The 16,654-nt window shown below is 40.7% G+C and overlaps 1 protein-coding gene across 13 annotated transcripts in view; it reads left to right on the plus strand.

Annotated features, from left to right (window-relative positions):
- The window catches only part of PDSS1 (decaprenyl diphosphate synthase subunit 1), a 44,091-nt gene that overhangs the window by 19,301 nt on the left and 8,136 nt on the right, over nucleotides 1-16,654 (plus strand). For 5 of the 13 annotated variants that reach the window (XM_073334302.1, XM_073334311.1, XM_073334304.1 and 2 more), the window contains 5 exons: nucleotides 7,826-7,967; nucleotides 8,928-9,039; nucleotides 9,128-9,237; nucleotides 16,047-16,127; nucleotides 16,324-16,437. In XM_073334302.1, the coding sequence (XP_073190403.1) occupies nucleotides 7,826-7,967; nucleotides 8,928-9,039; nucleotides 9,128-9,237; nucleotides 16,047-16,127; nucleotides 16,324-16,437 (559 nt within the window). Of the gene's footprint in view, nucleotides 1-1,614; nucleotides 1,712-4,245; nucleotides 4,344-7,825; nucleotides 7,968-8,927; nucleotides 9,040-9,127; nucleotides 9,279-16,046; nucleotides 16,128-16,323; nucleotides 16,438-16,654 lie in introns of those variants that run through there. The other 8 variants (XM_073334308.1, XM_073334309.1, XM_073334307.1 and 5 more) reach the window with 8 other exon arrangements.

Raw genomic sequence — 16,654 nt, forward strand, 5'->3', positions numbered from 1 at the left:
TACAAACACATTAAAGAACCCAACATTGCAATATTATACAATGGGGAGATAGCTTACATTCCGTATACGATGGCCAGTCACAGGCAAGATGCTGTTGTTAAGTTCTTATGACAACTTTATATATATATAAATAACAAAGAAACAAACATACATACGCAAACATGATTCCCTGTGATCACCACCTTGTTATTCCTGGCTGCAACTGCTCAAAACTATTTTTATTATTAAACCCTTATAATTCTAATCAGTTACACATTATATTCATCTTAACATTATGATTTATTGTCACCACTCCACTTTTACTAATTTAAAAATAAGTTTAACTTCAATCTTTCCCTTGCTTCAGTTGGTGGTGGCAATACAATGTTCTTAATGCTCTATTCCTGACACAGACTAGAGCAACTGAAAAATCTCTTATCAAAGTGGGTGCTGATTTTTTTTTTTTTTTTTTTTTAAAACTGAGTTGATAAATCTGAAGATGAACTCAGATGATCTGGTGTGGGCTTTGCCATCCGTTCTTCAATGTCCTGAAGAAACATGGAGGGATTGGGGGGGTGTTCTCCTTTAGACATGGACAGGCTCCTCTGTGGTGAGACAGGATGCCTACATTAAACTCTCTGTACCAGTTTTCGGGCATTTCCTTCCCCCATATCAGCAGGAGTATGATTCTCGGCATACTGGAGTGCTTTTTGTGCTGAGGCAGATGCCTGTTCTCTCATTGCAAAAGCTCTGGCATGGAGACTGGTGTCCCTGGCACCTTTTGCTTGTTGATTTTCATGCAGTCAGTGTCAGTGCTTCCTGAACCATTTCTGATATTTCAGGCGTCTGTCACCTACCCTATTCTAGCTGTTTGTGTCCCGACAGGCTGAGTAACTGCCTCCCTTGTGTCTATGTTTTGGAAATGAAATGTTGGGTAGCGAGAAAAATGAAATGCTTTGGAAGGGGAAAAGGAATGAAATACCAGGATTTCACTTTCTTCTCTTCTTCCTTGCTGCATCCCCCTTTCTCTCTAGGTAAATCTAGATGACTTTACACAATGTATATATGTACGTTTATGCAAGTCTGCAGTGTACTGTTTTTCATGTTGATACATGTTTCCAGGCTAGGGGAGATCAAACCAAAAATTAAAGTTTGTTCTATTTTGTGATATTGGCTTATGAGTTGCAAGTTTTGCCTGGATCTTTTCTCCAGTGTTGAAGTCTTTCTAGCAGGCCATATACCTAATCTGATGCTGAACTTGGGAGAGGTTTCTGAGTCACTGTATACTATATGATAAGTATACACAAACATGTATTTCCTGTTCACATAGTCATTAGCTTTGTTGTTGCGGCTCTTTACAGCTGTGCTTTCATTTCCTTTTGGCAAGTTATTTCTTTTTACTATCCAAGAGTGAGAATCCTGCACAGATAGTACCTATAGAGAAGGGAACATTATTAATCTATAATTTTGCTTCTCTGAAAATGTTGTCATGGGTGAGTCTCATACACCCATCCACTTCCCTTTCGTGTTTGGAGTTTATCTATTTGAGATGTTTTTCTCATGGTTCTTATCTTTCCTTTTGAAGCATTTTTTGTCTTATCTTAATGATCATTTTTACTTTACTTTTCTTTCTAGGAGCTTCACCCCTCTGTGCAATCAAAGAAATTGACTGGAACAGTTGGAGGGCAGCATTATATCTGGCAGGGGGAGAGAGCCCACAAATATTAATAGGGTACCTTGATTATACTTCACCATGCTACTGCTGCCCTCTCAAAGATCAAAAACTCTTGAGAGCTAAGAGTTCAGCTAGTCTCGTGCAAAGAAACAAAGATATAGGATTGTGACTCCTGTCAGATGATCTCTTCAGAAAAGCAGAATTTTTACAGAAAAGTAACTTCCCACTTTCAGGTGGATTTTTTTCATCTCTTTTTGCCACTTTCTCAGTGGTCCCTTTTACTGGTTTTTGTTCTTCATCTTTCCCTTCCCTGGCACTGTTCTTCAGACAGTTTGCTCTGCTTTTCATCAGCTGAGCCCTCCTCTCTGCCTCCAGGGGTTGTGTTACTGACACTGCATTTCATTTTCTTCTTCTCCAACTGCCAGTCCTAACTCTTGTACAACCTTCTGCATCCAACATATTTTCCACTGTTAAAATCTTGTTTGCTGTGTAAATAGCAGTAGAAAGGAAAATGATCACGCTGTATCCATTAAAATAGCAGAACATCAGTTTACACAATCTTAGGCCCTAATTCTGGTATGTGTTCTGCATGGATGGACCCCAGTGCCCAGGCAGAATCCTACTGGAGCTCCATGCAGAAGCAGGGATCCACCCACACAGAACAGCTTGCATGATTGATGGCATGGTCATATTTCTTACAATTAAAAAAACAGGCCCCCAAACTATTCTCAGTAAATTAGCCTCTTTTTTTTCCTTCAGCAAGTTCACATTATCCAAGCCACTGCAAGGAAAATTACACACTCAGTTAATATTTTGGATCCCTTGTGTCCTCATTACAGGATCAGTGGATGAAGTATGCAAATTGTTCAGCGATGGTATGATTTTTCCTGTCTTTTAAAGATCGTAGTGCCGTAAATACAAACCTTAGTGTTTAGGTCCCTTGTGCAATAGCTTTTTGTCTGTTGTTTTAACTGTTGAAATTTATCTCTATGTGTGAGAGCTGGAGTCCTGGTAAGGGGTTTAAATTGGGATTGTGTGAATCCTGTGTTTTCACACATCCTCCTGGAGTTATGCACAATAGGAGAATCTCACAGAATTATCACTAAAGAGAATTATCACTTTGTCTGATTGGACCTCTGCTTCTGCACTCTACTGGTTTCCCAGACACACCAGCTATAGCTTGTAACTAGAAATATGCATGTCCTCTGCTGTAGCCATGCTTCAGAGCGCGACTGAAATAAAAGAGGAGGAGATACAGAAATATCAAAGGGGGAAAAAATGGGGTGAGCACAAGAGACTTAGAAACAAAGTAGGGAGATAGACCCCCTCAAAGGGCAAGAGAAACAAAGCTGATGCCTCTGTCACTGTCCAATCTATATGGGTTCTTACACTCCATTCATTGTTATAGTATAAGACCACTTGACAGCATCTTCACTTCCTCACAGTCATCATGTACATTGCTTATTGTTCAGCTGTTTGCATCAGGTAGCTGCCTTGACAGCTCCCTAATCCATGCCTTCCCAACTCCCTCCTGCACCCTTGCAACTTCTGGTTTACACTCCTGAAAGTACACACTTCCTCCCCAGCAACAGATTCCCAGCAGGGAGTGAAAGCTTATCCTGAGAGGTGTGGTCAGCGCATAAGGACTGGGTGTCAGCCCACCCATTGCTGTTTTCCCCATCCTTAAAATCAGAATAGCAGTACTTACCTACCTGGCAGAGTGTTACAAAGCTCTGTGAAGTTGTAAATAATGAGTTCCATACAGAAACATTGCCTTACCCACATCATTCTGCCTCTTGCAGCAGGCCTCTGTCTACTGCACACCATACTAGTAGAAAAGGTCAAGGGTACTGCAGTCCCCACACCAGTTCACTATACAAACCTGTCTTATTGTCTGTCCAGTATGTGCACAAAACAAAGCAGAGGGCCTGCTAAAAAAAAAAAATGTGTTCGTGTAATTATAAGCTATCATAATGCACATACACAAAAAGGCAGTTAAGGTTGCACATATTTACTAAATAATATATAAAATGGTGGTGTGGTTCTACTCTGAGAACTTTGTAAAAATGGCACCGTCATCCTCAGTCAGTCTGTGTGTATCCAGCATTATCTGCTGACCTGAATCACTAAAAAATTTTTTCCTTCTGTTAGCATGGCAGAGTGGAAAGCTGCTAAGAGAGAATGACCAAGTTCCTATTATTTCTTGAGCATCATCAACAAAATTTACTATGCTCCTATCAGGGTTTCCAGTAGCATCACAGAGGGAATAACTTGGCCTGCAGAACCTTTATTACTGTTACTGATGTGTGAGATTGAAAGCACCTTGCTTGATGCCCAGATTGAGTTTTCAGAAATACTAATTTTTTTTAAGTTCCTTGTAAAATTGGCACATTTTATACGGAAATCAGAGACATCGTAAATATAAACCCTAGAATGCCATTTTTAAAGTCACTTTTCAGAGAAGAACTGTACTTTTAAAACAGAACTTTCAAAACTTGCTTTTGAAATGTCTGTCACTATTGTGCTATCTTCATACCGTTGAATCGTTCTGGTTTGTCAATGAGCGCTGCCATTTTGCTGCTACTTTCCAGCAGGAAGTCCAGTCTGCTGACATAGTTTATGACACAGGGAATTCCAATGAGCAGTTGAATGCATGAAAGAGGCTGGAAACTTTTACAGTTGTTTTAAGGTAAGTTGTATGATTTACTAAAAATAATTTTATGGAAAAATATTTATACTAAAGTGTTGAACTAACAAAGTTTCTAATGCATATTAGAGCTATCTTAAAACAACCATGAAAGTGTCCAGCTTTTATTCTTATACTGAACAATGATTCCTTTTTTTCACAAACTACAGACCATATCCTGCCATTGTTTTGCATGCAAAATTCCCCACTAAAAGCTATGAGGTGCTCTGCATAAAAATAGGGTAATATCTTGGCACCTATGTCAGCAGACTGGCAAGATGTCACCTTCCAGTTTCATTGCTGATTATTAAATTTAAATGTATTTAAACCATGTGCAACGAGACTTAAATTCCTTTTATAATGAGTTGAAGTGATTACAAGATCTTTTATGTTTTCTCTTTAATTTATTCTGGTTCTGCTGGAAATTTGTATGATTGGCTCGTTTTTAAGGTTTCAGACTTTTGCCGGAAAAGCAGGTTAGCGCTTCTGAGGAAGGGAATGATTTGAAAATGTTGCTTTTCCTGCTCCCTCATTGTGACCTCTATACCCCAGCTAACCCCATATATGTTCTCTTATTACTTCCCCTCACCTCTTTAAAAAATAAATAAGCAGCTGTGAACCATGGAGTTAAATCGCTGGTGTGACATCATCCAAAAGACTTAATTGGCCAATCAATGTGTGGCTTTGGCTGATAAGTTTTCATGGTCATATTCCGATATAATGAATGATGCAATACAATCCCAATTATCTCAGTCTCTGAAGACACCCACAATCTTAAAGGAATCAAGAAAGTCAGTTCAGCAGTCCTTGGAGGCTGTGTTCTGTGTCTTTTTCAAATCTAGAATACAGATTTGTAAGCTTGCTTGTCATGTCTCCAGATGTTAGTGAGTTGTCAACCAGCTTTGGAGAGTCTGCAATTCAGACCTCCCATGTGTGGAGCACAGTGAAGATAAGGCAGACTTTAAAGGGTCTGCAGTCCAGCTGTTGAGGCATCCCTTTAAAACTGTCTTCTGCAAAGTTGATTGGTATCCTTGTTGCTATGTTCCAGAGTGTGTTCTCTTTGGATCCAGATGTCCTTGGGCATCATGTAGTCTGGTGCCTCATTACTGCACTCTAGACCAGGGGTTCTCAGGACAAATTTTTTGGTGGCTGCTCTCATGCTTTTTCCTAAAATACGTAATTAGCTTTAGGAAAAACAAATAAATATGCATATATACATGTCCAAATCATTGTAATTTATTTATTGCTAACTAGTGAGTCTGTTGTGAAAAGTGATATTAACAAACATTCAAGTATCACTTTTCACAGCAGACTTACTCAGCTCTGGCAAGCCTGGGGACAAATTAAGCCTTGAATGGTGGATCGGGGGAGGCAGCGGGGGGTGGAGCCTGAAGCACTGCATCCAGAACCTGGGGCCTGCCGCCACGCAGCTGGAGCCTGGGGATGGCATCTGAAGCCCCTCTGTCAGAGCCTTCGACCCCAGGGCTCAAGCCCAAAGCCTGAGCCCCACTGCCCCTGGGAAGGTGGGGAACTCACCGGCTGCCTGGTCCTCCTGCACTGTGGCCCAGGTATCTCCAGAGGTGGGCAGGACCCAACCCTTGCTGGTGGTCCCAGCAACCAACACCAAGGCAGTGCATCCAGGAGCAACAGGGAGAGGGAAGTGCTGGTACTTTGCCCCCTTCCCCCAATCACAACCCAGGAGGCTGTGGGCGCAAGAAAAGCCTGTGGTGGCCTCATGCAGCCATGGTGGCCGCATTTGAGAAATGCGGCGGAACCTAAAATAGAGAGTACAGTACAATCCTGGGGGTCATGACCATGCTTTGGAAAAATCAGGATTGCACTTGAACTGGACATTCTGTGAATAGTATTCCTTTAATGCAGTTATTTTGCTCTTAATTAGACCTACAGTAGAACCTTAGAGTTATTAACACCTCGGGAATGGAGATTGTTCATAACTCTAAACAAAACGTTATGGTTATTCTGTCAAGTTTACAACTGAACACAGCTTTGAAACTTTACTATGCAGAAGAAAAATGCTGCTTTCCCTTTATTTTTTTTAGTAGTTAACCTTTAACATAGTACTGTAGTTGCGGGGTTTTTTTGTTTTTGTTTTGTCTCTGCTGATGCCTGATTGTGTACTTCCGGTTCCAGATGAGGTGTGTGGTTGATTGGTCAGTTCGTAACTGTGAGGCTCTACTGTATGTATGTTTCACCCACAAGTATGGATGGGGAAAGAAAGTTAATGTCTAAAAGTTGCCAATAATAATTTTGAAAAGTCTTTTCCTCCTGCAAACTTTGACCTCAACTGATTCTTGAATGTTTTGCATGTAAAGTATGCCATTGTATTACACAAACCTTGCTAGTGCTGCATGGGAAGAGAAAAGTGAAATTTATGAAATATGGTCAAAAAAGGGACTGAAAAATGCAACTTATTGTAGAACAAATCTGTTCCTTCTGTTCATTCAGAGTCTTAGGTTTTTTTCTACTTAGCTGTGGTGGCCCTGCACTGCTATGGAAGAGTAAGCTTGTATCTATTCTGGCTCATGGATTATCAGCAAAATTTACTTAAATTTCAGTTCCAGACCTACACTCAGCTATATATCATGTTTGCAGCCTTTTTATTTTTCTTGAACCTGCCATTTAAATTTACTAAATTTACCAGACCTCCTGAGTAGGGTGGTGGTGGAATTGTTCTTTAAATAGCATAAACAGAAGAAAACCAGGACCGTTTAATGTAATTTTCTTAGAGCAGTGTTTTTTCAAACTATGGTCTACAGGACACTTTCACATGATCTTGAAATCATCTGCTACTGTTACAGTAGGGAAGGATATCAACTTTAAAATAGTGATGACTCTTCCTAAATGTAGCCCAGCCCAAGGAACACTAAAAGTTTTCAGATGTTTTTGACTAGCAGAACTCACAATTATCTGCATTCTGTGGCTCCTTCAAGTATCATTGTCCAAGTGTTTCTTTGGTGTAAATTCAGCCACAATCAAATTTGCGGGAAACATCAAAATTGGGAAGGGCGGTAGCACAAACACAGGAAGACAGAACCAAACTGTATCCTGACTTGCAGATATTGGAGCAGTGAGGGTTGCAAGCAATGCGATAAGATGTTGAAGCCCTATATACAGAGATGTATAGAGCCTGATTCAGCTCTCATTGAAGTTAATGGCATAACTCCCATTAACTGCAGTGTTGCAGAAACAAGACTATATACAGACTGCTACAAAATGGGGAGATGTAACCAACCAATTGCACCCATTCTATTAAAATGATCTGACTTTTCTCTTGTCTGCTTATACAGAGTTGAGAAGGTTGGCAGTCAGTGTTAGGTTCAGAACATGAAAATGTTTTGAGAACCACTACTGTTGAAAAATAATAGTTTCTCTTAGTTTCCATAGAGATTTTTCATGAGCATATTGCAGTGCACATAGTATGCTTGCTTGACACTTAAAGGTGTGTGGGGTTTTTATAATTTTAGGGAGGTGCAAGCAAGCCAACGCTCTGTGGCCATAATTGCAGAGATGATCCATACTGCTAGTCTAGTTCATGATGATGTCATTGATGATGCAAATTCTCGGAGAGGAAAAATGACTGTTAATCAAATCTGGGGGGAGAGAAAGGTGAGTCTCTGTTATTGTATACAGCACTGGTAAAGTGGAGATTTGTATTTGTCATGTTGCTAATATTTAGTCTCTCTCTCCTTGGCAGTAGAGTGTGGCTATGGTAGATGCTGGGGCTGTTTAGAAAAAGGGGTACAATCTGAGCTGATCACATAATTGTGAATATGGTATGAATCCCTACATACAGGGGGTAAAATGGATAAACTTTCTAACCCTACGTTTTCAAAGTACAGTGGGAAGATGTTTTTACTGTGTGATTCCTATTGACTTTAATGACAGTTGCATACAGTAGCTAAAATCATGTTGAAATGCTTTGAAAATATGCCTCCTTTTAAGCACCTCATGTATTGATTTCCCCTGTTGAAATAACAAGCCAAAAGAGCTTTTATGCTAGCATTAGAATTTTCAGGCTTTAAAATGTTAAATATATGGCTTAAGGTAGTAAAGGTTTTGCTGTTATCATTCTCTTGTGAAATATGTAAGATGACTAAGCTGCTTCATAAAGCATTTGAAAAAAAATTATTCAGGAAGTCCTGGGGGATGACGGAGATCAGTGACACTCCCAAGTTTTTTAAGACACTTTAGAACTAATTGACATTACACAATAACAGTAGCACAGTAACCATACGATACAGTATATAGTGAATAAAACTTATTTCTTTACCTTGCAGGTAAAACACACTCAGATAATGCAAGTAGGAAAAACCCTATATATAGCAAAAAAGAGATCACTGTAAAATGGGAACTCCAAAATGGTTCAAATTTAAATACTGTAACTATTTTTTTCCTTTTTCCAGCTTTCAGTCAGACATGTACACTTTGTGCGGAAAATGATGTAATATGACTAGACCTGGATAATGTACAGGGAGTCAGATTGTCCCTAGTATTTTTTATGTGAAGAGACCTTTTAAAAAAAACAAAACCAAAACCAAAAATCTTCTCTTGGTTTTTTTTTTTCAGGCTGTTTTAGCTGGGGATTTTATCCTTTCAGCAGCTTCTGTTGCTTTAGCAAGAATTGGAAACGCTACTATTATATCGGTATTAAGTCAGGTGATTGAAGATTTGGTGCGTGGTAAGGTTTTTTTCTATTTGTATCTTTATACTTCTTTGTCTAAACAATAAACCTAAAAAATAAAGACTTTGTCCCTGCATCTTGATAGGTGAATTCCTTCAGTTGGGCTCCAAAGAAAATGAAAATGAGAGATTTACTCACTACCTCGAGAAGACCTTTAAGAAGACTGCAAGTCTTATCGCAAACAGTTGTAAAGCAGTATGTACGTTCTGTCTCTCCTCAAGTTAACATACCTTACTGTAAGCTTCACAGCTAAATTCCCAGTTACATGTTGTTTTCTTTGGAAATGCTCCAAACTAGATTCTTCAACTAGTATTTTGCCACAGTCCTAATGGATCTTTGGTTAAGATTTTTATCCCAATTCAGCTGTGCAGCCTCCATTATTGGTTTTCATTCTTTCCTTTCTGTTTTACATGCAGAGACAGACTTTTTTACTCTTTCCTCACTCAGTTCACAGTAAGATCCACTATAGACTCCTGAGCTGATTTCTAAAATGTTAGAAGTTTGAGCCTATTTTTAAAATCCATGTCCGAGAACTGGTCATCTTATAATTTGTTGAATATAAGTTTCCTTTCATGTCTGTTGTCTGCTGTAGTGTAGCATAGTAAACTGTAATGCAGAGACCTACATGAACAGTGCAAAAAATTTAAACAGTTTGTGTTCTTCCTATTTAACATTGCGCTAAATAGGAAATACATTCTCTTCTGGTCCTCATTAAGTCTTATGAATTGAATGTGTTTTTAGTTGCGTGAGTTAGGGGTGACTAAAACAATCATGTCTAGTTCCATTATTGTAAAATGACAGAAGCATAAATTAAAGGACTGAGTCCCAAACAAACTGACAGTCAGTCAGACCCTGCTATACCCTGCTCTCCACATTTACCACCAAATTCTATTACTTTCGTTACACAACAAATGAATATTGACTTGTACAGACAAGAAACTCTTATTCAAAAAACCATGTTTATTACCAATTTAGAAAATGCAGGAAGTGACAAAAATGCTTTTCTCTCTTCTTCCCCCACCACCCCATCCCCTTCCCAAAGAGAGCCATAATGTTGTCAGAAAGGGAAGTGTAGTTGGAACACAACCTTAGCAATAAGAGGCAGTTCAAAAACAATTAGTCTAACAAATTTGTATTGTTAAGTGTTTTATTCTGAAATCAGTGGTACATTCCTGCAATAGAGAGCAGTTGAAAATTGCCTAAATAAAGTGGATTATATAAAACAGGACATTATTTCCAATATTGTAATACCTTATTGGAACACTCTCAGTACAGTATACTTTCCATAAAAATCTGTCGGAGGAATCTGGAAATCTGACCAGTTCAAGGAAAACAGAAAACACTCCAGTCGTATTTGCATACAACATTGGGAATACCTAAATCTTGAAATGGTTTCATTTCTAATTAAGAGTAATCTATTTCCAAAGCTTCTTAAATTCATGATAGTTTCTTTTGTGTTTCTGAAGCAGATTGGGAATATCCACTGGCAACAAAACAAAGATAAAGCATTATTTCTCTTAATTTTTCACTTAGACCTAATCTTGCAACAAAGTTGGGGTCCCTGAAAAAAGGCTACCACCAATCATTGATACCAGATCCACACCTACCTTCAAAATGGTCATGCTATCAACTGCTTTACTAACTTCATGCAATAGTATCCAAGGATCTAAATTTCAGTGGGATCTTATATTTTGGAAGTAGAGAATTTTATCTGCCAAAAAGGATTCAGATGTATTTCTTAGGCAACTCTTTTTATAGAAACAGATCAGGACATGGATGGTTCATATGAATAGTAATGTGTGATAGAGCTTTCCTCTCTAAGGCTCAAATCGGCAGTGAGAATTTTGCCTGAGTAAAGACAGTCACATCAAGCTTCTGACTCATCACATATTCAGTGTAACTGAAAGCTGTTGCTGTTGGATAGCAATTTTGACAACCTAAAAAAAGAATTCACAGGGTCTTTCATTCCCATTAGATAGATGCTCGTTACAAATTCCACCATTTCAGTTTGCTTATTGGCCTCTCTGAGAGTTTGCACAAAAGCCAGGGATTCAGGGGCATCCATCTAAAGTGTAGCTGAGATACAGTTGACAGGAAAGGGAGCTTGTTTTACTGTTGCCTTCCTGTATTTTTACTGTGCATAATTATGGCTTCCACCACTGGAAATTTAGCATTTCGGATGCAGCAAAATCATGTTTATAAATAAAAGTATGGGGAGAGGATTATCCTTGGGGGCAAAACTATAGCTCTGCACACTGACAATGACATTTTTTAGTCTTTCCTGCAGTTTCTTTCTTCATAGGTCAGCAAGGATGGGAAGAATGGTACTGATAGAATGAGTGGCAGAAAGTGCCTAGAGCACACTTTCATGGGACAGTTTGGGCTATTTAAGGAGAGCTGATGGGTTCAGAAGGAGTTCAGCTCTTCGTAGCCAGAAGAATGGTCAGCAGAATCATTATCTGTAGCTTGGAAGTGGGTTCTTTTAAGTGTCCAAGTGTTTAAGTGAAGATGACTTCATTCTCAAGGCCAAACTAAGGCTATATTATTGGTGATTAAGAATATCAGTTAGGATAAGTCCTGCTAGCATGAGCCAATTCAGTTCTTGTGTTAAGGGAAGGAAAAGACACTCATTGTTTCCAGTTTCATATAAATCAGGTAAAATATTGGCTGAAAAAAATGGCAAAAACTAATTCTAATGGGATTTTAGTTAGAATGAATCTAGAGCAGGAGTCAGCAACCTATGGCACACATGCCAAAGACGGCACACGAGCCGATTTTTAATGGCATGCTGCTGCCTGCTGAGTCCCAGCCACTGGCCCCGCTCAGCTTGCTGCCAAACCCAGGCCAGAACCCTGGCAGGCAGCAGCGTGCCATTAAAAATCCTGTCCGCCTTGGGCCCGCTATTCTCAGCCGCCTCACACACGGGGGCAGGGTGAAGAAACTTGGTCACCACTTCTTCCCCCAGCGTGCTGGGTTCCTGCCCCTCCTCCTCCCCCTCCCTGCCGCCGATCAGCTGATGGCCTTCGAGAGGGAGGGGGAGAAGCAGAGCCACAGTGCACTCGCTGCACCGGGGAGGAGGTGGAGAAGAGGTGGGGACGGGGCCTTGGGAAAGGGGGGTGGAATCAGGGCATATCCCCTCCAGCCCCCTGCTGTGAGCTGCTCTGGGCAGGGGGCTGGGAGCACCACACCCCCCCAGCCCTCTGCCCTAACCCCGGCACCCCCCACACACACCGCCAGCCCTGACTCCAGCACTCCCACACATACCCAGCCCCCCCATGCCCTGACTCCTGCACCCTCCTCACACGCCCCCTGCCCTGACTCGTGAACCCCCCCCATGCCCTGACTCTTGCACCCCCCACCCTGAGCACCAAACGGGAGCTTCTGCACCCCACCATATATATATATATATATATATATATATATATATATATATATATATATATATATATATACACACATACACTCACTCACACACTCTCTCTCTCTCTCTCACCCCCCTTTCCCCCCCCCCCCCGCACCAAATGGGAGCTGCCCAGGTAAGCACTCCACACCCAACCCTGAGCCCCTCCCTCATTCTACCTCCTCGCCAGACCCTGCACCCCAACCCCCAGCCCTGTGCTCAGTGCACTCCCACCCTCAGCTCAGTGCAGAGAGGAAGAGAATGGGCTAGAACCAGGGAGAAGGTAGGTACCCACTCTATGTGGGCAGGGCCGGGATCCCAGACCGGCAGTGGGCTGAATGGGGCCGGCAGCCGGGACCCTGGCTGGCAGGAGCTGGCAGACAGAACCCCAGATTGGCAGCAGGCTGAGCCTTTCAGCCCATTGCTGGTCTGGGGTCCTGGCTGCCGGCCCCTTGCCAGCCAGGGTCCCGGCCACAGGCCCTGCTCAGCCTGCTGCCGGCCTAAGCGGGCCGGTGGCGTAAGATCAGCATTTTAATTTAATTTTAAATGAAGCTTCTTAAACATTTTGAAAACCTTGTTTACTTTACATACGACAATAGTTTAGTTATATAATATATAGACTTCTAGAGAGAGACCTTCTAAAAAATGTTAATTACTGGCACACGAAACCTTAAATTAAAGTGAATAAATGAAGACTCGACACACCACTTCTGAAAGGTTGCCGACCCCTGATCTAGAGGAAGGACGATTGGTGTGTTCCTGGGATAGTGCCTCAACAGGATACGTACGGATGGTCTTTTCCTGTAACTGAACTGTAGTTTGTCTGCATCTCCAAAGCAATGTTACATTAGAACCAAAATGCCACTGAGGTAACTAAATAAACAGTCTATCAAGGGCCTAAAGCTGTCACAATCTCCAGTGTGTATTAACTACATGGTAGATGTGTGCTTACGCTACGGCCGGAGTAGTACATGCCGGCCTCAGTAAATAGTGGCAGATGGCCCTGAGAGTCACTGTAGCCTGAGTTACTGAAAGGCATTTTTCAAAGACAGTATGGGAGTGGAGGCGTTCAGGAATTCACAGCAATGAAGCACAAATGGAATTCCCAGCTGTCATGAGAAACCTGAGATACCAAATAAGCTTAGCAGCTTCTCCCTCTCTTGCCTATTTTTCCTGCTATAATTAGATTTCAAAGCCAGGTAAAGATTTGCATTCTGTATAAGATACTTTCAAAATAGGGATTTTTTTAAAAATATTTCTTCATTGAAGTAAGTATAAAAATTGCATCAGAGATTCCTGCTTCATCAGCAGGACTCCAGTTTTTACAGACTTTGGCTCTTGTCCTACAAGCTGATCTGTGCATGCATATCCCTGCACCCACAAAGAGCCCCACTGACCTCAACAGAGCTCTGTGTGGCCATAAGGATTTGCCATAGGGAGTACAATGAAAGGAAGAATCTGTACGTCTCTATCTAGCCAATGATTCCAAATTTAATTAAGTTTAAACTTCCACTGGGTGTGTCTCATGGGGGTCCACTGCACATAACTCAGTGCAGAATTGGAGCCTAAACTGTGTTCGCTCCTCTTGACATATTAATGAATATAATGTCACTGATGATACAGAACCACCTCAAGCTATGCACGCACATTAAAATAAACTGTAAAGTCTAGTAACAGGTTTGAGCGAATAGAACTACTGTATCAGGTGCATCAGACTCTATTACAGAATGTCTGATAAATCCCCTCATTCATTTCCCAAAAAATTCACTAAAGTCATTTCCGTTTGATGATCTACTTTCTGTGGAAGAGATTCCCATACAACAAAGTAACTGGAATTTGAAGTATTAATTTATGAGTAGTAAATAACAAGGGATTATATATATAGCCATCAGCTCTGAGGGGCTAGTTCATGAACACTGTTTGAAATCAGAGTGGCAAGATGGCATCTTAGCCTTGCTTATAACATCTGGGAAATTGTTCCTAGTTCTAAAAAAAATACAATGTTTCTGAAATACAGTTTTAAGTAAACTGAGTTGTCTCATTGTAGTGTAAGAACTATTACGAAGGGTTCCTTATCTTCTTTATCTTGGAAGACTGAATTTAGGAGTAAGGATTTTGAATCCAGGTTTAGTGGGGAAGCTATCGGAATTCCTATAAGATTGACTTTGCAACAGATCTGTTGTGACTCTGGTGACATAGGGCTTGCCTGCATAGGAGAGTTTTTCAAGTTATACTAGTATAGTTATGCTGCTATGGTTATTCCATGGAGAGTTACACTAGTATAACTAGGAGGACTTGTGGCACTTTAGAGACTAACAAATTTATTTGAGCATAAGCTTTCGTGGGCTAAAACCCACTTCATCGGATGCACGCAGTAGAAAATACAGTAGGAAGATATATATATATATATATATATACACAAAGAGAACATTAAAAAATGGGTGTTGCCATACTAACTGTAACGAGACTGATCAATTAAGGTGGGCTGTTATCAGCAGGAGGGAAAAAAAAACTTTTGTGGTGATAGTCAGGATGGCCCATTTCAAACAGTTGACAAGAAGGTGAGAGTAACAGTAGGGGGAAAAAATTTAGCATGGGGAAATAGTTTTTACTGTGTGTAATGACCCATCCACTCCCAGTCTCTGTTCAAGTCTAAGTTAATGGTGTCCAGTTTGCAAATTAATTCCAATTCTGTAGTTTCTCGTTGGAGTCTGTTTTTGAAGTTTTTTTGTTGGAGAATTGCGACTCTTAGGTCTGAAATTGAGTGACCAGGGAGGTTAAAGTGTTCGCTGGAGAACATTTCAGAGTAGTTCATCCGTTTGTGTGCACTTAAGTAAAATGCTAATGTATTTTCCCCAAGGATTACATAGGGGATTTTTTTTTTTCTGCCTGCTACTCATGGACAAAGAGCCACATTACCATAGTATGGCTGCAGTTCAATCAGTTCTTGAACCTCAAGGTTCCTGATGATTTGTTCAAAACCAGTGATGATTTGGTCTAGTATTACGTGCCTTTCCCATCCCAGCCCCCTTTGCCACTAACTCCTCCTCCCCTCCCCCCCCCCCCCCCCCAATAATTCAGTGGAAATTTCAAGTTTATCAGCACATCTCTATTGATAGTTCATTTCTGGACAGTTAACATCTCCCATGAAAATAATCTTCCCTCTCTCACCTGTCCTAGTTTAGGCACCACTCTTCCAACTCCATAGTCTCTGTTACTGGGAGGCTTGTAAGATCCATCTACCTACTTAAGCCCTATCTTCCTAACAATTATGTTCAGGCCCTGTGTTGCTGAACTGCATTAGACAATTAACCTACATGTGTAACATCTCCTCCTGCTGCATTCCCTCTCCTTACAGTATACTCTGTAACCATAATAAAGTTAATCTCTATCCAGAATTTAATACTGCAGTTGGGTTTTGTGTTTTCTAATGGGCCTAGATATTTGTGTGTGCGCATAAACAGGGAATTGGGGATGGGGAAGAATGCTCTAGATGTGGCTTCTTCCCCTCTCCCAGATGTTCACTGTGCTTATTATGTTGCACCTAAAAACAAACAAGTTGCAGATGAATAATTAGAGCTGTCCCTTTTCTTTTTCCTTTCAGGTTTCCATACTAGGCTGCCCTGATCCAAAAGTTCATGAGATTGCATACCAGTATGGAAAAAATGTTGGCATAGCTTTTCAGGTAGTGTATTCTGTTGCTTTTACAGAATTAGTGGGAAGTCTAGAATGCACACTTCTCAAAACTACATTGGAAAGCAAACTGGATTGCTGTAATTCGCTACATAAATCTTTTTAACTAGACACAGCAATTAAAATGTGTTGTATAATGTTGGTTGTTTTTAATGTGCTAAAAATTTTTTGTGTTTGTCTTCTTCCAGCTAATAGATGATGTGCTTGATTTTACATCATGTGCTGACCAACTGGGGAAACCAGCAGCAGCAGATCTCAAACTTGGATTAGCCACAGGCCCTGTTTTATTTGCTTGCCAACAGGTAGGTTTAAAGAACATTCTCCAAAAATAATAAAACCTGCTGGGTTAAAGGGATACTATCAATTTAAAATATGCTTAGGACATAGCTGGAAGGATCTCTTCTCCTCTTACCTAATGAAACAAGTACTGGCATTGACTGGCTCCAGCGGGAGCTGCATTCAGCATTTCTCCATTGGAGAGTGGACCATTATTACTGAGGGCTTGAAGAGAAATGAGTT

This window comes from Lepidochelys kempii, chromosome 2 (assembly GCF_965140265.1).
Source record: "Lepidochelys kempii isolate rLepKem1 chromosome 2, rLepKem1.hap2, whole genome shotgun sequence".
In the NCBI taxonomy this organism is placed as follows: Eukaryota; Metazoa; Chordata; order Testudines; family Cheloniidae; genus Lepidochelys; species Lepidochelys kempii.